Here is a 27155-nt window from a genome sequence, read left to right on the forward strand (position 1 = left end):
ATCATCTATATTCAATGACAAAGTCTCACTTCAAGCTTATTTAATTGTCCATAATAACTAAATTTGAAAAATAATTCCGTTCCAAGGGCGTTATTTCAAGTAAAAGCCTGGTTCCTATTTCACCTCTTAAAAATCAATAAATATTGACATAAGACATCAAACGAAGTACAGCTTTCAATAACAACTTTAGGAAAGGTTGGCTAGTGAAAACAAGGAAGTTCTGCCTTCACATTCAATGTATTTGCTTCAGGGGCGTCAAGGCGTTCGCAGAGGAAGCAGACATAGCTACAACTTCAACAAAAGGGCGTGTCTAATTAGGCATTGTTTACAAATGTTTTAGAAAAGATAATTTTATCAACCACAAAGCCATAGAAATGTTTGCTTACTAGGAAATAGAATAGGACTCTGTTGTCAAGCTTTTTGAAAAAAATATCATCAAAAATCATATAGATACAAGATTTAGTTTCATCATGATTTTCTTTTGCATCAAGAACAGCTATAAAGGAAATATGTCTGTAATTAAAGTTTATGGATTATCTGTCTAAAACAAAACTAATCAAAACCAAACAATTTAAATTCCCATCGCAAAACATAAATCCCACATAACTTATGTTGTATATGTATTGTAAACAAAGGCCACAAGTTAAATTAAAGTATGAGAATTCAGAAATTTTTCTTTATCATCTTTAAAATTGGGAACTATTTTATCCAGTGGTTAATATCCCGGTAACAGGCAAAACAATGAAAGCATATTCAAGAAGATGAAAGGAAATTCTGAATAGCAGAATCTGGAAAATTGGAAGTCATGCGGGCGAGGAGCGTTGCGAAGGATACTGGAAACAATTTGATTTTCGTTGCCACACCCTGACCCCACCCTTTTTCACTGTTTTCCAAGGAACGTTTTCAAAGATGACTGCTTTACCTTAGGAATGATCGATAGGTGTATCACTCTTTCTAAACAGCGTACGAGATTTATTAGAACAATATAATTTTTTGGTATTTCCAGGGGATTTTTCTCGAGACAAAAGGTTTGCTAAAGGCGTACAAGATTTTCGTGGAGTGTTATGTCCCTTCGGAAATGATAATCACCTTTCTGTTCTCTGCTTAATGATATTTCTACGTTGTAAAGAATTCTTAAAGTCAAATTTCAGGATGGCTACCAGAGCCTCAATTTTGTTAGCTGAAAAAAAAACAAGGAGTGAAAAACAAAAGTAGATAGTGGTTTATTTTGGTCTTTTCGGTGCCCGGGCAGCCAAGATTGTCATACACGCCTATAGTCTTTTCGTTTTAATATTCTATATCTGAATTAAGTCAATATTTGACATTTGTCTTTAGATGAAGATAAAACATTGAAGAGTGAGCATAAAGCATTAAAAATATGACGAGACTTAGTTATCGTAGATAGCGAAAAATCGAACATAAATTCTAAGGCAAATGAATATCCAATAGATTGACCTCATCCCCTCCAAATTATCAGATTGAGAGCTTTGATTTTTCATATAAATTAGTCCTACGCAGTCGATATTTATGTGAAAAATGCAAGGGTTATTTTATTAATTGTGACCACATGGCGTCGAACGCGATCTACTCTATGCTTATTCCTTTGAAGGCATACCGCCGCCAATTTGCCTCTCCATAAGCTAATCTGTATTAAATGACCATTGCAGTATTTTTAAGCAAGGAACTTTGCTAGAAACCTACAATTGAAATTAGGAGACAGGATATATGTTTTCTTATTGAAATACAATTGCCGACTGTCTATTAAAAGTGAATATGTGAGAAATGACCGATGGTTATTGGCCTCGTGTCGGCTTTAGCCTCATTAAGTTGGACGTCACGAAATGCACTAATAAATACGTTGATTTCATTATCCGGCAATGCCAAAACAAAGACTTTGTGAAGAGACGATGCTTCTTAGCAAATGGCGAGAACGCTCTGATTAATGTGGCAAAATGGAAATGAATAGCAATCGTTGGGGTTTTTTGTAGCTTACTACAAACTGGGGATGTTCTCCCTTGATTTTACCTAAACGCACTCCCTTCACATTAAATGTTTTCGTTTGCATTTGAAGTTCAAAATAGATAAGATAAATTTAGATTGATAGATTCAGTTTCTAAAAAGAGTTCTTAAGTAAGGCGTCATGAAAATGCACTTTTAGATTTCTAAATTTCGATCCCATAACCTGAAAGAGCATAATGAAATGCTTACAAAAGTTCAAATTTAGTTGAATGTGTTAAAAATTGGCAAAAAATGGCCGCATTAGCACAGGCCCTTTCCAATGGGTAAGGATTTATGGGGTTATTGCTTTAGTTCAGTTTTTATTCTTAGATTCAATAATGCTTGAACTGAAAATGCATAAATCAAAGAGTACCTACATTGGAATTATAATATTACAAGTAGAATAAAAAGAATATAAAATAAAACATTTTGAAAGAATAACTGTGTAGAGACATGGCTTAAAGAAGGATTTCTCTAAACAGGTTAGATAATCCAATAGAAAGTGCTCCCTATTCTCTCTCCCCAATTGCATCTTTTTATGAAGACATCAATCCTTGTCAGAAGTTTACGACAAAGAATCTTATTTGAAAATGACTAAAATTTGGCTGTAAGTTATACCCCTTAAGTGACGACGCCACAAAAGTCTTATTTTAGAAATTTTAATTTTGTTCCCATAACATGAAAAAGCATCATAAAGTAGCCCTAAGAATCAGTTAAAGCTGTTACGAATTGGCAGAGATATGGCCAGATGAGCGCAGGCTCTTGCCCCATCAAACCCTTTGTAATTTGGCCTCTTTTATAACTTCAAATCTTCAAATCTTTCAATGGTCATATCTCACTCGATTTATAACATACTTCAACTGATTATGCATATTCAGAAGTTTTTCATGCTTTTCATTAGGTTATGTGGTCAAACGCCAAGAATTCTAAAGATGTGAATTCTAAATTCTAAAAAAAATTTTTTTGTGATGTCGCTCTTGAAAAACTCTAAAGATTTGAGAAATGTAAGATTGATAGACAATTGTTGAAAAAGAAGCCACGGAAGGGCTCAATAGAACCCCGTCGCTGATTTCAACTCTCCCGTTTGGCACCAATTTACTTATCATTATTTCCAGTGGTGGACTAAGTGACCTCGCATTTTCCATTAAGCGTCCGTTGTGACTTTAGATCTATCGCAGTCTTGTCAAAATTGCTACAAATAAGTTCCCATGTTTTAACTAAATGTTGAAACCTTTTTCAAGGTTAAAATCTCTCCAGTTGCAACTTTAGTTAATTATAAAGAAGATATGGAAGGTTGTGTTTGATTTTTCACATGCTTTTGCTTCGAGAGTCTGCATTTGATACTCTCAATAGTGAAGATTTTTAAGTCTTGGCAGAAAATAAACAAGAGAAAATATAGATAAGACAACCCATTTTAGTTGAAATATTTTTATTTGGGACCCGTGTAATGCCAGTAGAGACAAGCTGGCACCCAGTGTAAAATAGAAGTGCCCGGAATGAGGTGTAAGACAGAAACCTAAAGTTATCATCCCTAAGAAATGCACCAATAAATCACTTATTTCTCGATACAAAGACAAGTGTCTCTTGCAAGAAATAGAAAGGCTGTTACAAAACACTTATGCTAGCTATAGTAGAAAACCGTGCTTGTGCTTTTCATCAACAGGTAAAGCGACCATTTTTACAAGCCCTAAAGATTTATCCAATTATATTCATTTTTAGCTGAACATTTGCGTATGTTACTGCCCGCGTCAAGTAGGCTACATCGATTTAAAGTTGTTTTTTGTTGTTGCTGTTGTTGTTGCTGCTGCTGTTGTTGTTGTCGCTAATGCTGTTGTGGGTAGTTTTTCTGTTTCTGTTATTTGTGAATCTTTGTGGTTCAAATACACACAGGTAGAAGAAAGAAGAAATATTTCCTTAAATGTCTTGTTAATTTTAAGTATCGCAAGCCTTGAGTAAGACAGACCTAGTAATAGCGCATAAGTTGTATCGAGTTTACATGAAGTAAGCAAATAAAGTTGAAATATGTTTTCAATGTAGCTAGGACTAAAAGTTTAAGAGTTGATTTCTAATAGAAACTGTGGCAGGATACTTCAATGCATTGGTTTATATCCGTAAACCATCGTTAAGAATATTTTACCTAAACTGTAAAACTCTTGTTACATTTTTAATTCATGGTTCTCTACAATACCCTCGCTGATTTTGCATTTTCTTAGTTTAAGAATCTAATAAGAAAAAAAAATTGATGATAGCACATTTTCTCAAATGTAATCTCAAAAAACCTTTTCGATTACACATTTTCCTCTGCAAAGTGATTTTACTGATATTGATATAAAAAACTGAGAGGAGTTGTGTTAACACGTGACCCAAGCATTAATACGATATTAATCGTTTCCATTCAAAGAAATAGATGAAAAATTATCATCAATAAACTATTTCCCTCATAGTCGATGCCGGGGAATCAGGCAATAGATTCGTGACAGTGGGTTGCAACCTGTTACTTAGGACACTACAATAGTCAAATTTGCATCGATTACCAGGGAAAGTGAAATTGATAGACTAGTTGTTTCGTTTGTAAGTCAATTTACAGAACACAGACTACCACCTATAGCTATTTTCAATTCGATTTCCGTGCGACATTGAAATGGAGAACAAGAAGCGACAACGAGGCTCTGCATGAGTCTATTAGGGGATTACAGAAAAAACAAGAGAACTGGACACAACCTTGTGACTTCCATACTGCAAGTATCAAAATGAACAGGCACGGCGCTTGCCCAGAGTCTACTTTATTTTACCGGTAGAATGCATTGTTTTCGAAGGACCTATGAGCGACGACATGCAAAATGCTGGCTCCGTCTAGCCGGGATTCGCATGAATAATTAAGTGCGCGGCGCTGTGATACCGAAATTTGTCGAGCGACAGATGGCACAGGGATCACAGAGGACAGATAAAAGACCTGCTTTCTCATACTTCGTGTGGATTCAGTCGTGGGAATAAGCAAGAGAGCAACGGAGTTGAATAACGTGCAGACAGATTTTCAGTTGCGAAAGGGGTTGCTTCTTGGAATGAGTTAAGGTACTGGCGGAGAAAGAAGCTGAAGTACTTGTGATTCAACGCATAGAAACGAAGGTATGTTGACGATCTTTTCGAACAATTTTAGTCTGGTTTGGTGATTTCTACCGGCTAACTGGGAATTTCTTATTTTTTGTTACCGATAGATCACAATATCCAGGCTGGACTTCAGTATAATATATAACTAACAGTGCAAGCCAAAGCTCTTTTTACTTTTCACCAAGCGAAAACAAAATTTTCTCCAAGGCATAAAAATGCAAATTTTTGAATTTTTTTCTTTAGTTTCTTTGATCTTGGATCAAATCTTTTCTAATTGATAGAATAGAGGTGTCCTTGACATTCTTGTAACTCACCAAAAACTACAACAGCAATTGCCTCTGTCGATTGAGCACGAAAAGCTATATGCAGTCGTTATCTGCAGGTTCTAGGTACACAGTACTACCATGCTTTTCAATGTAACAATCAGAATGTATTCATTGCTTAAAAATATAAACTCTTGAATTGCAAACCTCGTTATGATGCATATACTGGACTTCACGGAGCCTAGCATTGTTGTTTTCGGCAAATGATCTGGAAGAAAAAACCACAGAAGCTCATATTTTTTACAACTTTGGAAAAGAAAAATATCTAGGAACATTAGATTAGTCAAATATTCATGGAAAAATAGCAGGAAAAAAAATACTTTAATCGCAATGAGGTTTTCTCTGTCAAAATAATAATGATTTAAGTGTTTTATGTGTTCCTGACAAAAAGTTGCGGTTTCATCTGATTTTCTATGTACCGGGTTAAATAAATCCGGACATGCAACAATGAAGAACAACAATTTTGAAAGCAACGCCATCATACAAGAATCAAATAGTAATGGAGTTTATATGTTCATGAATCAATTTTTAGCTTGATATAACATGCTTTGGATGAATAAATGAATACTTATGTTAAAAAGTCATGAAAAGCTAACGGTTACCATCAGTATTTCTAACTAACTAACTAACTATGATCTCCCTTATTGGTACCTGCCATAGTTCCATGACAATTAAGCCTTTCTTGTACTGAAATCTATAGCATGCTAGAAACTACAAAGCAACTAGGTAAATTTTGTTACATTTTGATGAAGATTTCAAGTGTACATATCCACGTGACGTAACAAACATTCGTGATAAGATTGCTTACAGAAACCACTGCGATCATAATCAACGCACACACTTAATCATATATTCCTTCACGAATTGTTTGATTACACATAGGAGCAGGTCTTTGCTTTTGTTCATTTCATTTAACATAACAAGTTTGCTAAAACCATTCAACAAACACAAAGCGTAACATTTTGGTTATCGATTATCATCAGTTTTTGACACGAAATGGTTCGCTTTAACAGAGACTAGGGCAAATGACAGATTTTGCAAAAAGTGAGAGCAGATTTCACTCTCAGCAATACGTTGGGGTTTATCAGGTACAGTTTGTTTTCGCCCCTGAGTAATAAGTATTGCAAAAAGAAATGGGTGGATGAAATGTGTGGATGAAATCTCCACAGCCAAAAAAGTGTTGCAAAGATGACGTCAGATTTAGACACAACATCTTTAGACTTTTAGAAACAACATCATCCGAGCTGAAGTAAAAGTGAAGTAAGAAAGCAGAAGAGCAGATGAGTCAGCTAAATGAGCATCATAATCCTTGTTAAATTTGAAAACCTATTCTTGAAATAAAAATTGTATTCACATTACAGTCAATATTATGCGGAAACCTTTTTGAAGAAGGAGTTCTCAAATGACCACAGAGAAAGAATGGAGGCTTGAGGGACAACGGTACATGACTTCACTCATCGGATGAATGCTTCAGCAATAATTGCATTGATATATTCAAATCTTTATATCAACTTTAATTTTCTAACTATGAATATAGTCAAGAAAAAATAAATGAGAATTACTTTTGAGATTACAATTTAGCTTTCCTCCTGAAAATATGAGGAAATGAGGCGCTCAGTAATACTATTAGAAGCACAGCACGGGGGCTTAGTGACTTGAAAAAGTTTGTATGTGATAAGCTAAATGTCTTCAATCTAAGCCAATTAAAGGCTGCAGATGTTTCCATGCTTTTCATGTGTAGACAAACTTCATTAGTGAGCATTAGTCGGCCTAAAAATTTCGTTTTTGATAACATGCAGTTTGTTTTTGCTGTATCCAATTACAATTTGATTGTTATGGCTTTCAAAGGCGACCTTTTTTCTTCTGTTTTCTGGTGAAATCAGGTCAGGCACTTAGAATTGAACTGAAGCTCTTGGAGGATTCCATGTGTGAGGCTAGTCTAAGCACAAGATTTAAAAGTTTAAGCTTGTCTGTGAAGCCAACTTTAGATCTGCACAACAAAGAAAAGGATTACCAGCTTCATTTTCCTCTCCATTCTAAAAAAAATTCTTTTGTATGCAACCGTCAGTAAAAGTCTTCCATTCATTTTAGTTTAAAAACGTTTGAAGGTGCATCTAAGACAGCCAAGGAGGGGGCACATGGAATATTTCAATGCTATAGTTAGAAGTAAACAGAGTAAAGACAAACACTAACTAAAATTAACAAGGGAGGCTGAGCCCCCAAGCCTCATTCTCCGCACCACTGCTTTGTAGGAAAGCAGAACCTCATCATCACCATTCTATGGAAAATTTCAAGCAACCTGATACTCACATAAGCAACTGTTCATGCTAAAATGTTTTCAAATTTATGTAGATTTTATCCAGGCACCGCACACCAGTCTAAAAGTGGGGGGGGGGGGACTAAAAAGAGAGGAACCAAATTTTTTAGTACACCGGAAAACGCCCTCTAGTACACCGGAAAACGCCCCTCTTAGGGAGTACTTGCTTATTTACACTGATTATTTATAAACAGTCTGATTCAGAAAAGATATCAATAACTATGAAATAAGATAAAGTTAGCTTGAGGATAATAAAACACCATGCTAACCGGGTGCATCATGTCATTTAACAAGACAAAACACCTAGTAAATGAACAAAAAAGGATTTCCAGCCAAGAATTACGCTACTACTTAAAATCCCCTAGGATAAAGCTTCCAAAGTTGCGTTAGAATAACCTTTCTAAAATTTTTAACCTATTACACGCTTTTTTTATAAGGAACCACTTTATAAGGAACCTGCATGTAGAAGGCCGAAATATTTAAAAAACTTATACTACTGAAAACGAAATCTCTAAGAAACTTCTCGATTTGAAAATTTTTTAAAACTGCAAGTATCAAGAACTAAAAGCTGGTTGCATTCATTGCAGCCAATACTTGCATAGATTGTCTGCTATTCGTGTGTCAAGTGCTTCATTGAGTAATCTCGGCATATGCTGTCTCGCCCCTCTCTCTATTAAGTGTAAAGGCTTATTTAGTCAAAACAAATTAAGGAACTATTAAGGATTTTTTGGTACTACAATTTGATGATTTGAGGTCTACGAATAAGGAACTTTTGGAACTAGGCCTCAAGGTAGGTTCCTTATAGAAAAGCGTTTAGTGCAAAAATGCGAGGGGGGAGGGGGGGGGGGCTATAGCCACTGCTAGCTCAATGGCTGCGCGGTGTCTGTTGTTATCGTTTCAAAGATAACTTCTCAAGGCCTTTGAGAAACCATCTATTGGATTAGCATACACATATTTTAAACATTAGCTCTTTTGTTATTCATATGTTATGTCTGTTTGGCTGTATCATGACGTAAAAATTTAAAAACTCAAGAGGAAAATCACTCCATAAAAATCTCGTATATCATAAAGATTTAAAAAAAATTCCCTCAAAATTCTTTAGCTTATTGAAATGTTTCCGATTTTAATAAGACTCATTTGCCCTTCGGAAAAAATTCATTACGGGGTCAAGAACATCCGTTATTATTCACTACTCAAGGCAATTCTGAGTCTCCTATAGGCCTTTCATACTAAATAATACACTAATATCATACTATCAATTACAGTATATTACATGAGGGATCTCTAGAAGTATAAAGAAGATCGTTTCTGCTTCAACAAAGCAAATGGTAACAAAACGTCTGAGCTAGCATTTTTCGAATTCCCGACTCTTTTTGGTTGGTAACCTTTTGCAGTTCTTGACTTTACAATTGACTTGACTTGACTATAACTGGAAATGAACAGCTTCCTGAAACCGGGGTTTTCCACGACTGATACTTTTTTCAATCCCCTGAGCGTTTGTCCGGGTGAATTTTTCTTTGCAATGACGTCAAAAACACTATTCAGAGAACGTTGATATCACCAAGTATTTAAAGCCTTGGGAGATATAGAGATCTGAAGCGTAGGCTAAGACGCAAGTCGGAAAGTAGGTTTGCCAAGGGAAAATTAAGGATTTTTAACAGAAGATTTTGCAAATGAGCTCTTTTACTTTGCAAAAAGGTGGGGAGGAGCAAAGGTCTCGATGGAGCTGGCATTTGGACATGGCTAAATCAGAGTCAGGAAAACATTACGGCCGCACGGCCACTGACCGGAGGAAGGTCGATGAAAAACAATAGAAGCTTCTATGACACACCCAAGCCACGCCCACTTTTTATTGATTTGTGAGGAAGGTTTGCCTTTTGGGATGTTTATGTCTGGAGGAAGGTTAACAACTTTTCTGGACTCTGGGCTAAATACAAGCATTATAAAGAAGATACTGCTTTTTAAAACGTGGAACTTAATGTTGGTATTGCGTTTAGGACTTGGGTATTATTGCTACCAAGCAAATATTGAGACATGGGAAATATTGAGTATAATCTGAAACGAATCATGTGTTATATGTATCACACTAAATTTGTATTGGCGTGAAATCCCAGAGAACCTAGAGACCTATAGAAGCTAAAAAGTATGAAGAACATTTCTTTTCTATAAACATTAAATTTTAAAGCATAGGATTAGGAAGTCTTGCAAATTTGACCTTCTTAAATTTCTCAAGGTATCTTGAACACCCTGAAGAATTACAAAAGAAAAAAATTTCCTGCTTGAACTGCAATATTGAAAACGAGTCTCTCTTCTTTCAAAACTTCCTTAAATCACGACAACAACAGATTCTCCGAAATTTTCCGCAAAATCTAGTCTTTCAGGGGGCCATCCACTGCACCAGACACCGCTCCCTTTTTTCAATGTGAGGTTCCCTTTCTTCTTTAATTTTTCATGAAATCGCAGAGTCAAACTTCTTTATCTTAAACTCTTTATTAGACATGTACGAACGAACGAACGCACTCAACGTTTCTTAGAATCAAAGCCATCTGGTGTTAAATATACAAACGGGAATTGAATACGCCTTAACGCAAATATACGACGATTTTCAAGATGCTTTACGTCAAACAGCTTTGTTTTTTGCTGGTATTTCCAATCAAAACACAAGAGCATCTTTAATGCAAAATGCTCTATTTGCAAAGTTATATTCACGATCACTTCTTACTGTTTACAAAGGCAATGCGTCAGAAATGGGAGGGCTCGTGCACACGATTCAGCGAGATAAACACGCAACCCGAAAAGCATAATCACCAATTGTAGCAATGTGTAAAAGTAATCAAACGGTGCCGGGATAGGAGGAGAACATGCTGTATTTGTTGAAATGGTTTACAAATTCTGTGCCTTTGTGTATAGTCCTATACTAGATGCGGGTAAATAACGGGAACAGATGCCACAAACCAATCGTTTTTATTACAAGGAGCATGCAACCTTCTGTAAAAAAACAGATCTGACAGGAAGCTTTAAACTATGATACTACACAGCGGCAAAACGGAGGCATCTAGAGCCGTAAGGAAAACACTGAGGCCTGGGACCCCTTTTTACAGTCTGCAAGAATGCCCCATCCAAGGGTGTAGAAAATTTCAAACGCAAAAGATGTAAAATGATAATTGTTCTCGTTAACGAGAGGGAACCGAGCTATAAAAGCTTCAGCCGGAGAGCTTTAAAGTTTTTGAAAATAAGTTGAGCGAAGTCCTAATTATTTGGTTATCGAATCGAGCTTGGGTGCCCTAAACTGCGCTACGCCACTGATACTACACTCTTCTCTATAGAAAACTGAGCTGGAGAATGGAACTAATTTTTTTATTTTGGCTGTTAATTCCTGTGCTGAAATTTCTAAATACCACGTGCTAAAGAGGTGCCTTTTAAGAGCACAGAAACATAACATGATACAAAGTGAAATATAACAAAATTCTAAAATTAGATTTTCATGTGACGTCACACTTTCGAACGCTACGATTGAGTCAACTTCTCAGTTTGTTTACCGACAGTTTACGGAAGGGGTTTCAATCTAAACGTTTTTTGCATCCTTCATCGTTAATTTTGAATAAACATTCCCAATAAGCAGCTGAAATAATGTTGAACAATAAAACTTAGATAACTTTTAGCTTTTGTATGGCCTATTTGACATTAGGGAAGATCTTATTAAATTTAGTCCGTGTTAATCCCGTAACACTGCACCTCCCGTTATTAGATCGAGCCCACCATGGAAACAAATGAAGGTAAAAGTCCTGCCCAAACCTGCCTTCCATTCAAAAAAGAGACTTAAAACCATATTATACGAATGATAACTTAATTATTGAACTGGGGAGCTTTACATATTGTTTTTGGTAGACGGTTTTTGCAAGGTATAAGCGCCATTAGTCGATCCAGTCTGAGGCGCGTGTGGAAGCTGTAGTACAGTGTGTTTTGAAAAGCTGCCTTCTTACTGGGTTACATATGGAAATCGACTGATAGACTGATGAGTCATGCTCTCTACTGTGTTGTATACAATTGTACGTGGTTTAATTAATGAAACTCCTTGCAATATGCTCCTAGTACATAATACGGTATAATTACTATTATTGTTATTACCATCCCTATATCATGACATCATAGCTTCGTTGGGTCTATCTTTCATTGCTTTTTGCAAAATAACAGCAAGAGCAACCAATCAATATTATGATCATGTGAATCACAAATACTAATCGCTTCAATCATAACCATTAAGATTACTGGAATCATCCATATTATTATTTCCAATTGCACACACAAACAAATTCGTATAATCAGTTTGTCACGATTATCCTTTAAAAATTCAACATACGGCTGGGATTATCTTACACTTACATAAAGTAATTCTGCAAATTGACATAACTTATGCATAACAGATTTGAAAAAATGATAATACTTTAAGAATATATAAAGGCTTAAAAAGAAAAATCCTTAAGAATATCGAGGCTGGAAAAAATTTAGAATATTCTTATTCATAAAAAAACCCTAATGATTTTCCGCCACGATAATGACTTTTGTTATTTCTAACATTGTGGATTTACTACCAAAAAGAGCTAATCAAACTTCATTTACACAAGAAGTAACAAACTGAGCAGGCCAAAACATATATTCGTTTCATTTATTCAGCTACTAATGATATGATCTAACCAGCTCTGAAGATCCTGTCTTACACTACTTATGATTATTATGTTTGCCGTCTCGCAAGGAAGGAACGTCTCAATTAAAATCAGGATATAATTACGTACTGTAATCTCTATGTCTTGTAAGATATCTGATTGATCCTAGTATACTATGAAACATTAGGAAAGCTTACAAAGGGAGAAAATTATTCACTTAGATTTGAGGCTTTTTGCTCAAATAAGAATGAGTCCTTGGATGATAGCCAAAAGGTGACTCAGTTTATATTCAGCGTGGTTTCAGGCTAGCCAATAAAAAAGAATACATACTTCTTCAATACATTTCTATTCACAGCTAATTATGTTGCTGTTATTACACTTGTATTCATCCCACTTCGTATTTCCCAGACCAGCAGCGCCTTATCGCCAAACTCATTACATGATTGTTTAACTTAATCAGATTTTCCAGCCCGCTGACTTCCCTGCCACCTTTAAAAAGCTTTTTCTCTATCACATTTCAGTTCTACAAGACAATGAGAACAAATCGAGGACTCTCAAAAGCATACGAGTGTGAAGACACCTTGCAATTTCTGGACGAGACATTAACAAGTTACAAGCAGATGCTAAACAAAGAAAACGCGATTAGCAGAAGTAATCGTGCATTTCCAAGAGATAGCTGCACTGATAACAGTGAAAAACAGGACGGAAATTCATCAGATAGCAGTCGAAAGGAAATCGCGTTCAAGAACTGGTTACAGACAGTGTTGACTGGTAGTTGTTCGAGAGAAGTCATGGATTCAGGACATTCCATAACATGCGAAACTAGCCCCTATCATACATGCGGACATGATCTTCAGAAGTGCGGCTTCAGGACAGAGCTTGATTGTACCAATGGCTGCAGAATAAAGACTGGAACTTTTCCAGCTTCATTTTTCACTGAATGCAACTTAGGAAAGCCGGATGAAAGGCGATTTTGCGAACCGCTAAAACCTCCTTGTCATTCTTATTCATTAAAAAATAACTACGAATCATCCACTATTTCAAGCTCTTATTCTTTCAACGAAGAGGAGCACGAAAATTCAGCTGACGATGTTTTCGGTTCGATCTATGACAGCAAATTTTGTGGATTTCAGTACGAGATGGGTAAATCAGAATCGGGTGCTTGTAAAACTCGGAATGGATCATGGTCAGATTCTGGATACTGTTGCGATAAATCTGACTCTGACAACAGCAGATTCAGCAGTCTGTCTTTTGGTGATAGCCAAAAGCTTAAAAACGATAATAATATAGATTCCTGTTATTCTGAATTTTCGAAACAAACCGATGACCAGATGATTGAAAAGAAAATTGCAGAACTTTCTGAAACCATACAGCGTATGAGTTTTAACGGCGAATTGAAGGACGCTGCAGAATTGAACGAACAAGTATTCGATCCTGAGCTTTACACTGCCGAGGAACTGGATATATTACAAAAACTACTGAAAAACCCCGAAAATTCTCACGAAACAACGAAAGAACTTTCGGACATTGGCCGGGATATCTCATCAAACGGGTGGAAAAGAAGACACGCAAAAGCAAAACAGACGATTGGTCAGTTTTTCCGAAAATTTGTCGGAGGAATCCGAAAGTTTTCGTCAGAAAAACAAGATTCGAAAACGGAGAAAACGGATTCTCGTTACTCAATGGACAGCTGCAGAGAGGTATCATCGAAATTAAAAAAAAGATCAAAAACAAGAAACCGCTCACGTTCGCTGAGTCCATTTCTGAAAAACCGACGCTCTTCAGCTGTGAAAACACCAAAGAAAAAGTTTTCTCTGTCAAAAAAAGGCAATAAGAAAATTCAACGCGCAAGCAGCTACTCCTCGTTATTCGGACGACGAGGCAGTTTGTTTTCGCATTACGAGCAAAGTGACAATATCCAACGTGCAAGAAGATCAGTAAGCTTCAACGCTCTGCATACGCAGGGACTTGATTTCTTCTATGAAGAACCAAAAGCAAAATTCGTGGACCAACAAAGCGAAGATGTGACGTTTCTCGATGTCATTGATTACTGCTACTCGTGTAGAATGTGTTCGTGTGATTGTTGCGACCAGATTTGCCCCTGCGAACAGTCTGCAGATTTGAGTTTTCATTTGAAAAATGAGGATTATGTTACAGAGCAACAACTAGTACCACCTCTCAGTATAAACGTTAGCGAGGAAAGATCAGCTTTCACAAGAAGAATCACAAAGTTAAGAGACAGTTCGTGACTTTGTTGAAAGACAGTAATATAAAACGAAATTGATTTTGAATAGCCAGAGTTGAATAGTAATTTTTGTGAATTTGTAAATACAACTGTTGTTTTTAAAGAATTTGTTTATTTTGTTGATTTTTAAATGCGACAAATATTTAGTGGAACAAGATACGGTATTAAATGCAATTAAGAAGACTTGTCACCACGATTTTTCACAAAAATCAAATTAAGGGTTCGACTGAAAGGCTATGTTTGAAATGATTTAAATTTATATGATTGAGCTTAAGAAATTTTGTCTTTTGTTGCACAACACCTATGTTCCGTTCTTTAGAATCTTAATAATTTCCAAGAATATATGTTAAGCAGAATAATTTTTATCAGAAATAACAAAGATTCAAAATTACATGGTGATTCATATCAAACTGGATTCGATGAAAAATCTTATTCGGTATTATACCTGAAATGAATTTAAATGGGACACAGTAGCAAGGTTGACTTCGCAGCATTAACAGATATCGGCTCTCAAAACAGAGTTTTAAAACACTCTCGTGAATTTAAAACAGCTCAAATCTGTTTTTCCTGTCTACCAAATTTTAACTTTCGTAAGAAAGATGCTCTTTGCAAACTGCATATGACTCTGCTGAGCATCATAACGATTTCAGGCCTAAGGCCTAAGAAGTGTCAGTGCTAAAAACGCAACTACTGCTGCATACAGAATTCTACCTTATCGATGCTAGCTCAAAAATCTAGAAAAACTCATATTTAAAACTTACCACGAATACAGAGATAAATCCTTTTTGAAAAAATATATTCTAGCATCCATCATAACGTGAGGAATGCAACAATTCTTCGTACGTTGGAGAACGGTCTTCCATCTTGGAAAATTCAAAAAGAGGCGGGACTCTCAGGGTTTAGGCTGCGCAGGGACACCTAAAACACTACCACAAAATCCTTACCTTATGATGTATTTTTAGACCATAAGTAAATCCATACTAGTATTATGTGTCAAAATAAAAATATAATTTCTCAAGAGTTTTCTTGATTAACCAACAAATACTTTTTAGCAAACCAGTGACGTTTTTCAACCAATCATGAAAGTGAAACAGGAATATTATAATCAAAAAATGTACCGGAATTATTGGGTTCTGTAAATCAAACTCGAATAAGTTTCATTGGAAAATGTCTATGATACTCTGAATGACTGGTTTTTCTAAACAACATTTGTCTTCAAAGGTGTCTAGCAAAACAAGAATAGAGCTAGTGCAATGTAAAGTTTTCATTGTTTACATCTGTTGATTTTTCAGGACGTCTAAGCCTCTTCATTACAAAAAGTCTGAATCAAGATGGCTTTAAATGACCAAAGCTGATCAAGCATATTTCTAAGCAAAAAGGTCGCTGGTTGCGTGCAAGCATCCACTTCTTTAATAAATTATGTACTGGTCAAATGTTTACAAATCTATTGAAAATTTATGTAAACAAAACACAACAGATTGTGCATCTTCACAAACGAGCACTTGTTTTGGTTACCAAATTCCTTCTTCTTCAACTTCTTTTGCCTTCAAGAGGTAGGATGGCTGTGTTTACTTTCCTTGTTTAAAATTTGTAAGGCCTTACTAAGCTGGAGCCAGTCAGCTAACAAACATAATGAAGAAAAGCTAGCGCTTTTGATATCATTTTTCACTGGTACTAGGCAATGGATAGGACATCCAACAATTCATGCGATTATATAGCCTTGTCCAAAGACTAAAAGGATTGCAATTCTAAATGATGCATCGACTGGACAATATTTTGGCTGTTGAACGACAATAGGTGGCAAGATAAAACGCATGCTCCCTGTTAATTTCAAATAAAGACTAGTGAAAGGAGCAACTGCTACATTTACCGAGTTATAATCAAAAGACCTGTCTTTTCAAAGATATATTTATACTTTCCTTTCACTGTAACACTAGCTGAAGGCACAGACAATTCTTATATCATAAAGAATATCATCTAAAAGTCGTAGTAATTTCAAACTTCTAGAAATCATCTGACTACTACATTTCAAGCATTTATCTCATCATTTATCTAATTCAAGTATTTATCAGTTAATTACGTAAAATTGCAACAAATCTATCTACCCTACCAAGACCTTTATGGCTTCCAGGTCAAGCTTCTGGAATCATGTTTATGAAAAGTGGAGGGGTGGGGCTCGGAAACCGAAATCCCCCAATTCACAATTCCTATAAATAGCGGTATGTAAAGCTATAGTTTTGCAAGGAATAAGCAACATATAGGAAATGAAACATGGAGTTTCTGTCTGAAGTTCTCAAAATTGATTTCAATAAAAGGGTGAAATTTGAAGTTTTTCTGTTCAGGATGCAACCCTGTCCTTTCGCTATCGACCCTTCAACAGCTGCAATAACATTTGTAACCAGTCCGGCTTACAAAATTCCCAACTGTCACTTGGTTCTATCATTCATATGCATATGCATAACAAATATTTCGACCACTTATTTATACAACAAAGAAGTGTTATTTGCTGCTTTGCTGCGAGCAAACTACAGCCTTACTTGAGGGAACTATTATGGATTTCCTTTTGTAGATCAACTCTCATAGATCTCATAAAGCAAAATATTTCTTATCAAAGTAAGAACAATTTGCTTAAAGCAGGTGCTGCAAATTGAGTCCATTTTCATGCAATAATTCTCAGAAGCCTTCATACACATTTAACAAGCAAATATCTTTCATCATTATGAATTCTTCTTCCTAAGAAAGTGTTTTTCTCCGTTATCATAACCTGCCACACAAACAATGCATCTTTTTATTACAGCCATTAAGGTATATCAATTTGGGTATTTAAGCCAAGATTCAGAGAATCAATCAAGTATACAATATACCAATACCACAAAGTAGTGTTTTTTAAAAACAACTCATTACACAGATTGCTTGAAGCAATTGATAGAAGAATAGGCATTTAAAAGTGTAGGCTTGCGGAACAATAAAAGAGGCGGCAGGTTTCCTGCCTAGCAGCACTGCCCACTCTTTGGTTCATGCATCAATCTCTGCAGCAAGCGGTTCATTGAGGAATACTTCTCGTGATGACTGTGGGAATGTGTGGGAGTTTGGCACAGGTTCTAGCTAATATCGATTATTTTAGAAAAACCATGAAATCGGAGGTAAAAATTAATTGGTTTAAGAGCTTAAACAACAGCTTATGCAGGATTAGAAGTGTCCTTGTTATTCCATTGTATTTGTAATTTCAAATAGCATTTTCTTTGTAAAACAGATTACCTACCATTGCCTTACATGGGCAACATAGGAGACGGTTCAATTTCTTTGCAAAACGCCGGGTGTACAATTATTGTGGGAATCTGAGAGAGTTGAATGTATGCCAATATTTGTTCTTCTTCTGTAGTTTAATTAGAAAGAACTCCTCTTGCTGCATCTAGTTAAATAGGTTGATTACAAGACTTTGTTTTGTTTTGCAGGACCTATCTCTTAAAGTAGCAAAAAGCCTTACTAGTAGATACCACTGGGGTAAAAGCGAGAATGATATTTCAAGATATGGTTCATGATGATTCGATATGTTATTGAATGCACTGGTATTTAAATCACGAGATATTTGTAAATGCAGTTAATATTATAGATATTTCAAAATTTATTTAAATATTCTGTTAAAGTTGACTTTGCTTATTGTCAAAGTCGCACCCTCCAAACCACAAACATCTTTTTGAGACACTATTGCAGACGTAATTTTTTAAAGATAGTGTAGTTTGATTGCCATTCGAAAATGGAAGCATAAGTAGAAGAGAAGCGAAGAAGGAAACTTTAATGTGTATTTCATTGGTGTATTCTTTTGGCACAAGTCACTGGGTTCTGAATGCTTCATCAAGTGATGTCAGAGCAGGGTCCTCGGGGAAAATTAGGCAATTTTCTTCAATTTGCTATTTGACCTATTTTTTGTGTTCTGCTCCCTGCCCTGCAGCTCTTTCAGAATTTCTGGGCGCATCAAACTATCGACCTCATTCTGAGAAGCCATAATCCGTGCTCGTAGAGTAAATTATTTCATTGTAAAATAAACTGCAAAGTTGTTCTACAAATAAATAATGCAGTTCGTAACTGGAATTTTTGGTAACTCAGCTCACTTCACTAAACTTCCATTTTTAACAAAAGATATTTATTAATTACAGTAGTAAATACTCAAAGGGCATATGTCGCATTAGAAGTTGGCTAATACAACAAAGGCTTTTGGAACTGAATTCCATTGTCTCGTGACTTTTCATCTCTGCCTCTTGAAATTCTACTACCTTCAAAATTCATCCTCGTCTCCAATTACATGGTTTGTAACAATAATTTAGAATCAACATATAAAATATTTATTATGTAAAATATACTAATGGAAACCTTTCATTTTGAATTCCAGTTAAAACTACAATTGCAAATCTCTATATTGCATAGGTAATTTGTAACTGACTCTAGCCGGTTGTCTCAAAATGAAACTATTACAATCATAGTAATAAAAAAAGATCAAGAAAAAATAATAACAAGTAGTAGCTTTGGGTTAGTCCAAGTTTGTTTTCTACCACAGAATATGTAGCATGTGGTACGAATGGAGGTTGCTTGACAGTTTGGAGATTAAATAGTTTTTCTGTTGATCATCAATAACATGATCAACAGATAACATCGTCAATTTTAAAGTAAATCGATTAGATGCATATAAATGTTGAATTATTATGAATAAGTCAAATCCTTTGAAAATCAGTTAGTCAGTAGGTATTTTTCTGTGAAATGATGGCTTGTTATAAATTTGTTTATTACTTTCAGTAGTTTTTTAAAGTGCTCACATTGGAGCCAGAACATGGACTATCAGTTCATTTACCATGCTGTGCAAAGATTAAATCTTTTCAATGTTTTAGGGCTATTCTTTATGTTGAAAGAACGGCTCGTGCTGTCTTGCTGCCCATTCAATGACAAATCAAGCTGTCCATTCTGCTAAAGCAGAGATATGGCAGGAAATATGGCGTCAAATTTTCCTGGGCAAATCATTGCTCAAACAATCTTGGTATCTCGTGAACAAAAGGGAGCGTGACTTAAAAATCTGTGTTTTGAATAGCTTATTTACTTGCTTAATTACCGGGACAATAGGATCATAAATCTATGCATTCTTGTGTTATTACGAGCTTGATTTAGTCATATGTAAATAAAGATATAAAAGTGGATCAAGGAGGCAATAACATGATGGCTGAATCGACCGCCTTATCACCTATGGCCTATTGATCACCTCTGTCCGTTGACCCACCTGTTCTATTGTTTTTAATGATAACGGAACGCCTCCAATTGTGTTCTTGTCTATCTTCATTCAACAAAGCGTGAAAAAGCACCATGTGTTTTCTCCAAAGGTATTAAAATTTGAATTGAGATGATGTTTTTAACAGATCATGGCCTAGTGAAATAGAGCAACCTGGCAACACTACTGGCGCTTTGACAATTGAGTTGCAATTTTTCGATTCATACCCGTGAATATTCACATTTTTTCTTGCCAACCTTAATAGGCTGTTTGCAAAATACCCGCCCACTTTCTACTGGGTAGATGTCTTTTTTGAGCAAGTCAGAATTTTCACAAGTTTTTTCTGCCTAACAGGCTGCTAAGTTGTCTATTTGAACAAGTTAGAAATTTCTCAGGCTAGCACAAGTCCGTTAACAACAATTCATTTCAAGAAAAATTTCCTAACAACGAGAGATTTCACTTCCATGAACAATAAAAACAGTCTAAAAAAGTCTAAAAACAGTAAAAAAGTATAACCAATTTTGTCAATTTTCCCTTCAAAGAATACACTGAAACCTTAAATCATCCCAACTCAAAATGCTTCGAAAACAAGACAGGGCAACTTTTTTCCTATCCCATTATATCTAGAAAAGAAAACTCAAATCTAGGAAAAATCAATCCTGACAGATATCTACACAGGCTGCTTCACTTTTGATGAAACGAAATCGTTTATTCACGAAATCCCTAAGTTGTTCAAAGAGATCTGAAAGATTTTCACGAAGAAAGAATATACGGTGCTAACCCCTGAAAGAAGGAAATTTAGAATGTTTTTAAACTTACCAATTTGTTTTAGATCGCTTAATAAGTCAATTTTTAGAGTAAATTTTGAAGCTTTTTCATATTCAAAGTGTTTTAATTCTAAATCTTGAAATGTGGAGAAGAAAATTTTTTTTGAATTTCGAGGGTGGAGCAAGTCAAAAATTCTACTGGCTGCAAGTTTTCTGCACAAACTACGTATAATTTATAAAAATATAATCGTATAAGCTAAAAACTCCAAAATTGCAATAAATTTTGCATTATTAAATATTAAATAGAAAATTGAGTTGCTTCTTTAAAAAAAGGCCTGTTTACAAGGGCACCCTAATAAGACTTCAGTTTATTTGATGGTCTGTGAATATTGTTTTGTTTTTCAATTAGATTATGAATAGTTCTATTATACTCTATTCTTTTACGTGAACTTGGTTATAACCGTTTGTTGGAAAAAACCTCATTACACCCTTGTTTAAAGATTATTACTACTGTTTGAATATTTCATTTTTGTTAAATATTATTTCATTAGATATATTTTGTTGAATATTATTTCATTAGAGTCAAATATAGAATGTTCTTGATTTCCTGAAGCGTAAGTCACTAAAAATTTTTCGACGATATCAAATTCTGATGAAAAAACCTTGAACAAAGCCTTGATAATTTGCAATAAACAATAGAAGAAAGTCTTCTTCAGATTTTGCAGAAGAATTTTGAGTCGACTTGAATGTGCTGCAGAAAACTGAACTTCTTTCAATCTTTTCACAATCTTTTCATCCATTTCGTGATTATATCAAAGATACTTGTTTAATTGCAAAAAAACAGCTATAAAGCAATTTTGGAATTGGGGAAAATGTCTGTCATCATAAATCCTAGTATAAATGGTCCAGTCTGGGCAGAGGTGCCTTTCTAAAAAGTTATGAAGGTGGGCTGTAGGCAAATTCAAGAGGCCACACTCTTGACCACACCCTTACCACACCCAAAATACTTGCATTTGTGTTAAAGACTCTTCGTTGTGTGTAAAAACCATTTAAATTATTCGATGACAATAATAGACTGATAAAAATTTGCTCACTCATGAGAAATCTACGTTATAATAGAGGGTTACCAACACAGAATTCGTCCAACCAAATATGAAATCACTTGGTAACAAGGGGGGGGACTGAGCCCCCCTTAGTCCTCCTCCACGGCACCACTAGCATAGGTATCATAAATACGGCACCATACGTAGTATAGGTATCATAAAGACAGCAAAGTTTTCAAAACTGTATTTTTGAACAAACAAAATTTGTACATTCTAGTAACAAAAAATTCTGCTTGGTTAAAATCATAATTTACCAATTCAATTTTTTAAAGTTTAAAGATTAATAAATTAAAATTCAATATAAATTTGCAGAGAATTCAAGATTTCCGAAGACTAGAAATGTAATGACAAGACACCAAAATTAGATTTTAGAAATTTTATTGTTATTACCGAAGTTACATTATAATCCAAAAAGTCAAACGAAAAGTCAACAAAGGCAAAAACACAAAAGGAAATACGATTACTAAATAGAGAGTTTTTGGTTGTTAGGGATTAAATAGAGAATTTGGAGGAGAGTTTTCCCTGCAAAACTTTCTATCTTGAGAAAAATGTTTTCCATGCTAAATATTATTTCTCCTTTTGAAAACTAAAAATTTGTTCAGCATAAATTCTAAAAATTTTAACCACTTAAGAGTATTTTTTTGGACAAATTGCAATGGATATTTAAGGGGCTAAAAGATTTACCTTTCATCTTGTAGACTTTTATTTAGACAATTTACAGTATTAAATATGGTACAGACGCAAGAACAATAAATATTCTTCTCGCTAACAATTTAAACTAAAATTTTAGATACATGGATTTAAGGGTAAATCGACAAGTTGTTGAAAGCGTTCATTTTAAGTTTCAAATTTTGGAAATATCATTCTTGATGACAATTGAAAATCTCATCTTGATGGACATAATTTATTCGTGAATTCCGTGGTTCTTTCATACCATTGTATCACACACGGGAACAGTCGTCGAGAGGTGGCGCCTGGCGGCGACGCGCTCGTGAGTTACTTGCACACTCAGTGGTGCGATAACCATCCTCTCGTCTCTTCTACTATTCGCGGGTGAGTAGTAACTTGAAATTTGACTTTGCGGTCGTCCGCGCGGATTGTACATCGATGAGTAGCTAGGATATCTCTGCAAATGCTGTCTCACAGGGCGATTGTCCATATTTGCTAGTGTAACGCGTGAATAATAGATGTTATTTGGGTCATGATGATGATGATCGAAAGAGGGCTCGTAATAGTCATTGTAACATATACTGTCATCGTAATAAGTTTCATCGTACCAATGAGGACACGGTTCCTCGCTCGCATAGCAGTCATTGCAATTGTGGAACTCGTTTTCATCGTAATATGACGATGCATCATAAAAGTCTTGCTCTCTCCGAGAGATTCGAGATGCAGGCCTCCATCCGCCACGGATTGGAATGTTATAGTCTGTTTGATGTGACATCATTTGTAGGCCATCATCTTCTCTGGCATAATAGCTATCGTGCATTTCCCGTGCTTGCATTACACGAGTCGCAATATCGTAGCCGCCATGTAAAGAGCGCACACTATCTGATCGGCGGAAAGCTGACGCAGTGTTTGTACGTGAATAATTCCCGGCAATCGACACCATCGAGCCTTGCCTTGTAAACCCATTTCGTCTTCCCATCAGCGAACTTACACTTGAAGATCTTGTCATTTTAGCGTTCAATGAAACTGAGCTATTTGACCTCTTCATAAAAGAATCTCTACCGCGCCGGATACAGTTCTTCAAGTTTTCAACTGACTGGGAACGAGCCCGGTTGCCGCGCGAGAAAAGTTGGCTGACGGACCCTGAAAACGACCGTGTACTGCCATACCTGTCACGACGAAATGCGCTTGATCGTCTTGCTTTCGATTCACCACTCTGCTTGAAAATTCGCTTTAAAAGGCTTTTTTTCTTGTCTACGGGTCTTGATGGTGGCATTTCTTCAGAATCAGTTGCAGAGCGAGGCGAATTCTCACCGCACGATATGCTTCCAGAAGCAGCTGAATTTCTTTTGTTTGTTATTCCTGCCTTGAGCTTTCTCAAACCTTTTATCAAGCCATTTGATTTTTTGGCTTTCTTTTCATCTTGACGATACATGCAGAACGGGTAATCGAGGTGTGCCGGTAGAGGGAACTTTGATGCCTTGCTATCACGCGGTGAAGACGTGCTCTTTTCAGCAACTTGAGAAGAATTCTGTGCGTTTTGGAAAACCTGGTGTAAGATCTCTTTCTCCTTTGGCGTGTAGGTACCATTTACCACGCCTTTCCAATTAGTTGGCTTAATATCAAACATAAGTTTATCTAGGCTCTTTGAAGATGAGTCCAAACTATTAACTAAAGAGCTACTTGCCAGTGGCTCCTCTTTTGCTTCATGTGAAGGTGGTTCGTATGAAATTTTTTGGCTATTTCGCTCTTTTCTGTCGCTCTTCCGACTGGCTGGTTCGTGCGGTACATCACCTGCTTGTCTTGTAACCCTGACTTCTTCTCCACAGTTATCAACCCTACGCACAGGTGAGTCGAGGAGCGGTCCGGGCGAAGAGACACCGCTATCTGTTGAAGCCTTTGCCTGCTCGCTCGATATTTTATTCTGCGGAGTTTCTTCTCTAGCATCCTCTCTCACATTTCGAGCACAAACTTCAGAAATTTGATTCACGCACGCAGTAGTTGTTTTTGATCGCCCACGCTTAATCGGAGACATGTCGCTGTGACTGCTTCGTTGCGAGTCTGTCTTTGAAAGTGACAGCCCAGAATCCGTCCAGGAATTCCTACTGACATTTTGTCTTCGTTGCCTTCGCCGCTCACGTTGCCTTCTCTGACCGGAATTTGTGCGCGTTCTGACGCGCGGTGTCATTTCACTGCCGAATAGTTGTCCGTCGTTAGTACTATCCGATTCAAGATCACCCAAAATTGGGTCATTTTGCAGCCTCTGGTTGCGGTTCTGCCTTGATTTCCGCCGCCTGTTTCCCGGCCCGTACTGCTTTGCTTGGTGATCTTCACCATCACTTGTTGCAGACAACTCCGTGTATCCGGAACCGTAACCGAATTCGGATATAAGATCGCTCTCCGATTCATAGTTTTGTTTATTAGGATGTCTATCCAAAGCAGCAACTGTGTTGTCGAAAAATTGCAAGCTCTCCTCTACAGACATCTCAACTGTGCAAACTTCCTTTGCCTCCACGCTGCCTAATTTGACCTAAAAATGGAAATATACTTAACTCAGTAAACATTCAACCATCAACGACCTCGTTACTCATTCTACTATGAATAACAAACATCAATTGCCTTAGTTCGCTTTTGTAAAATTTTCTTTACAAGTTGGGTGCAATTCTTGCCCTCAGGTGAGAGAATCTGAGAAAATTTGAATTGAATACCCTTAAACCAGGTGGTCATACCTTACAATTGAGAAAGAATTGTTGGTCTTTAAATACATTGTCTTGGCAACTGGTGAAAACCCTGCCAACGCAATGACGTTAGCTGCGCAAATATGGTAGACCGAGGCGATTCTTCGATTATAAAACCGCAAAGGCAGTTTGCTGTTCGTGACATGATCAGCTAGAACAAATTGAATCGACATATTCAGGAAGAACTAAAGTGATTGTCAAACGCAATTCACAAGATCGGGTTGTGGCTTTTCTTGCAATTTGTTGCTTATAAACTGCTGTAGTAACAATGATAGATTCTACGATGTCATAAAACGACAAGAGCATACGGGTTATTGACTAAGGTCACCCATCGACTTAAAACCAAGTGCTTTAAAAGTGTTTATCTTCCTCAAGAAGATAAACCTTCCATTATCAACAAATAAAGCTGGCATTTTTGATTTTATACAGAAACCAAGGGCCCTGGAAGGAAATGCTTCAGCTGCAAGCAGAAAACTAAGGTCCTTGATCCTCTATCGTTTCACTTAAAGAGCATCACCAGACAAGTGAATATACTAAAAATATGACGTATTATTTCATATCTCTGCGGGGTAACCTCGTTGTAGCCACATCATTGTAGCCACATCTTCATTTTAAACCGTAGCGATATTGTTAGATAAGACAACTATAACAAACTGCATGTTCTTTCATGGCATTCAGTACATAAAACTTTGAACGATCATACAACCACAATAGCTAACCAACCAGAACAAACTATATTCATTCGTCAGCAGTTTCATTTCTGACAAACCGGATGCGTCAATATCTGATTGAAATTTATCAGCAAGCTTCAATGCTTGTTAAATTATATTAAATGTTTCACTTTGAATCCTTCGGTTATCTTGACGCAGTCCTCTGTTGTTTGCACGAATCATATCTTATACCGTTAGTCGCATCAAGTTTGGTAATGTAATTGTGGCAATGATCCAATGGACTGAAATTCAGTTAAAAGTGATAACCCAAGGCGATTGTATGTTTGTTTTCGTATTTCAATGTGGAGGCAGCTGTGGTGGTACTAAACAGAAATCGGACTCCAGCAATTGTCTGTGGTTGATAACTGAACAAATTGGACAAGAGTTGCTCCTTTTGTTTACATTTATAAAGCCTATCAATATGGCTTGAAACATATTCCTTTGTAGAGATTGACTCAAACAGCAAATTCATATTGTTCCCAGAGACACGTCTTTCTAAAATATCCATAGCTATAGTGTTAAACTTTTGTAATTGATCTTATATGTCTTTATCAAGCTGTGAAGTATTCTTATAGATAAAACCTTTATTTTCCAGTGTTATGGCTACTCTCTAATTTTTGGATTTCAAAATATAAGCTTTATAGCAAGCTAATGAACGTATCAGACTTGGGCGCTTAGCAGATTCATACTTCGTTTCTTGAACAAAAACTTACGATAATTGTTTTTTCATGAAATGTAAACCTTTGAGAAACTCATTTAAACCTTCGAGGAAATCTGTTTACTCATTTAAACCTTTGAGGTTTCTGGTTTCTTCTGACTTGCTAGAATTCAAGGCATTCTCATGTGCAATTATGCAGCATCTAGAGGATTACTCTAAAATTGGCTTTTTACACACCTAAACATATCCTTTAGAATATTCTTCTTTACAGTATTCTTTCAAGCATTCTTAAACAGTTTAAGAATAACGCTGTTTGCAAACTCTTGCTTGATTTAAGGAAAAAGTAGTTAATGCTTCATTACAAGAAGATTCTCTTAAAACTTGAGTCCCTGTACAGAAAATTCTGTCAACTCATTGAACACAATGTAATATTTCCTCGTATCTTAGTTTCAAGGAATAACTGTCCACAATGCTTTGTAGGCATATCTCTTAAAGCAGGCAGAACAGCCACATGTAATGTGAAGCAATCACTAAAGACAGGACTGAGTCAATCAGCTTTCGAGTGGCAAACATACTTGCAAAATACTCTTACATATAAGTG

General features: G+C 36.1%; 2 protein-coding genes and 1 long non-coding RNA gene across 7 annotated transcripts in view; 1 reads left to right on the plus strand and 2 right to left on the minus strand.

The window, feature by feature from the left end:
• Window positions 1–18241, minus strand: part of LOC135688781 (uncharacterized) — a 39257-nt gene extending 21016 nt beyond the window's left edge. Inside the window, exons 1-2 of the long non-coding RNA XR_010516425.2 lie at window positions 15417–18241; window positions 5577–5637 (exon numbers count right to left, since the gene is read on the minus strand). This is a non-coding gene — a long non-coding RNA (uncharacterized LOC135688781). The remainder of the gene's footprint in view (window positions 1–5576; window positions 5638–15416) is intronic.
• Window positions 4786–14933, plus strand: LOC135688779 (uncharacterized). Its single transcript, XM_065205775.2, has 2 exons — window positions 4786–5124; window positions 12932–14933. The coding sequence occupies exon 2, from the start codon at window positions 12944–12946 to the stop codon at window positions 14657–14659; it is 1716 nt and encodes a 571-aa protein (XP_065061847.2). The 5' UTR covers window positions 4786–5124; window positions 12932–12943; the 3' UTR covers window positions 14660–14933.
• Window positions 18242–20889: 2648 nt separating the features above from the next.
• The window catches only part of LOC148959556 (uncharacterized), a 38234-nt gene continuing 31968 nt past the window's right edge, over window positions 20890–27155 (minus strand). For 2 of the 5 annotated variants that reach the window (XM_065205662.2, XM_065205661.2), the window contains exon 2: window positions 20892–24978. In XM_065205662.2, the coding sequence (XP_065061734.2) occupies window positions 22708–24933 (2226 nt within the window). In that variant the 5' untranslated portion in view covers window positions 24934–24978 and the 3' untranslated portion in view covers window positions 20892–22707. Of the gene's footprint in view, window positions 24979–27155 lie in introns of all 5 variants that reach the window. The other 3 variants (XM_065205658.2, XM_065205654.2, XM_065205660.2) reach the window with 3 other exon arrangements.

This window comes from Rhopilema esculentum, chromosome 9, assembly GCF_057945365.1.
Source record: "Rhopilema esculentum isolate cy_ngs chromosome 9, ASM5794536v1, whole genome shotgun sequence".
NCBI classification, from domain to species: Eukaryota; Metazoa; Cnidaria; class Scyphozoa; order Rhizostomeae; family Rhizostomatidae; genus Rhopilema; species Rhopilema esculentum.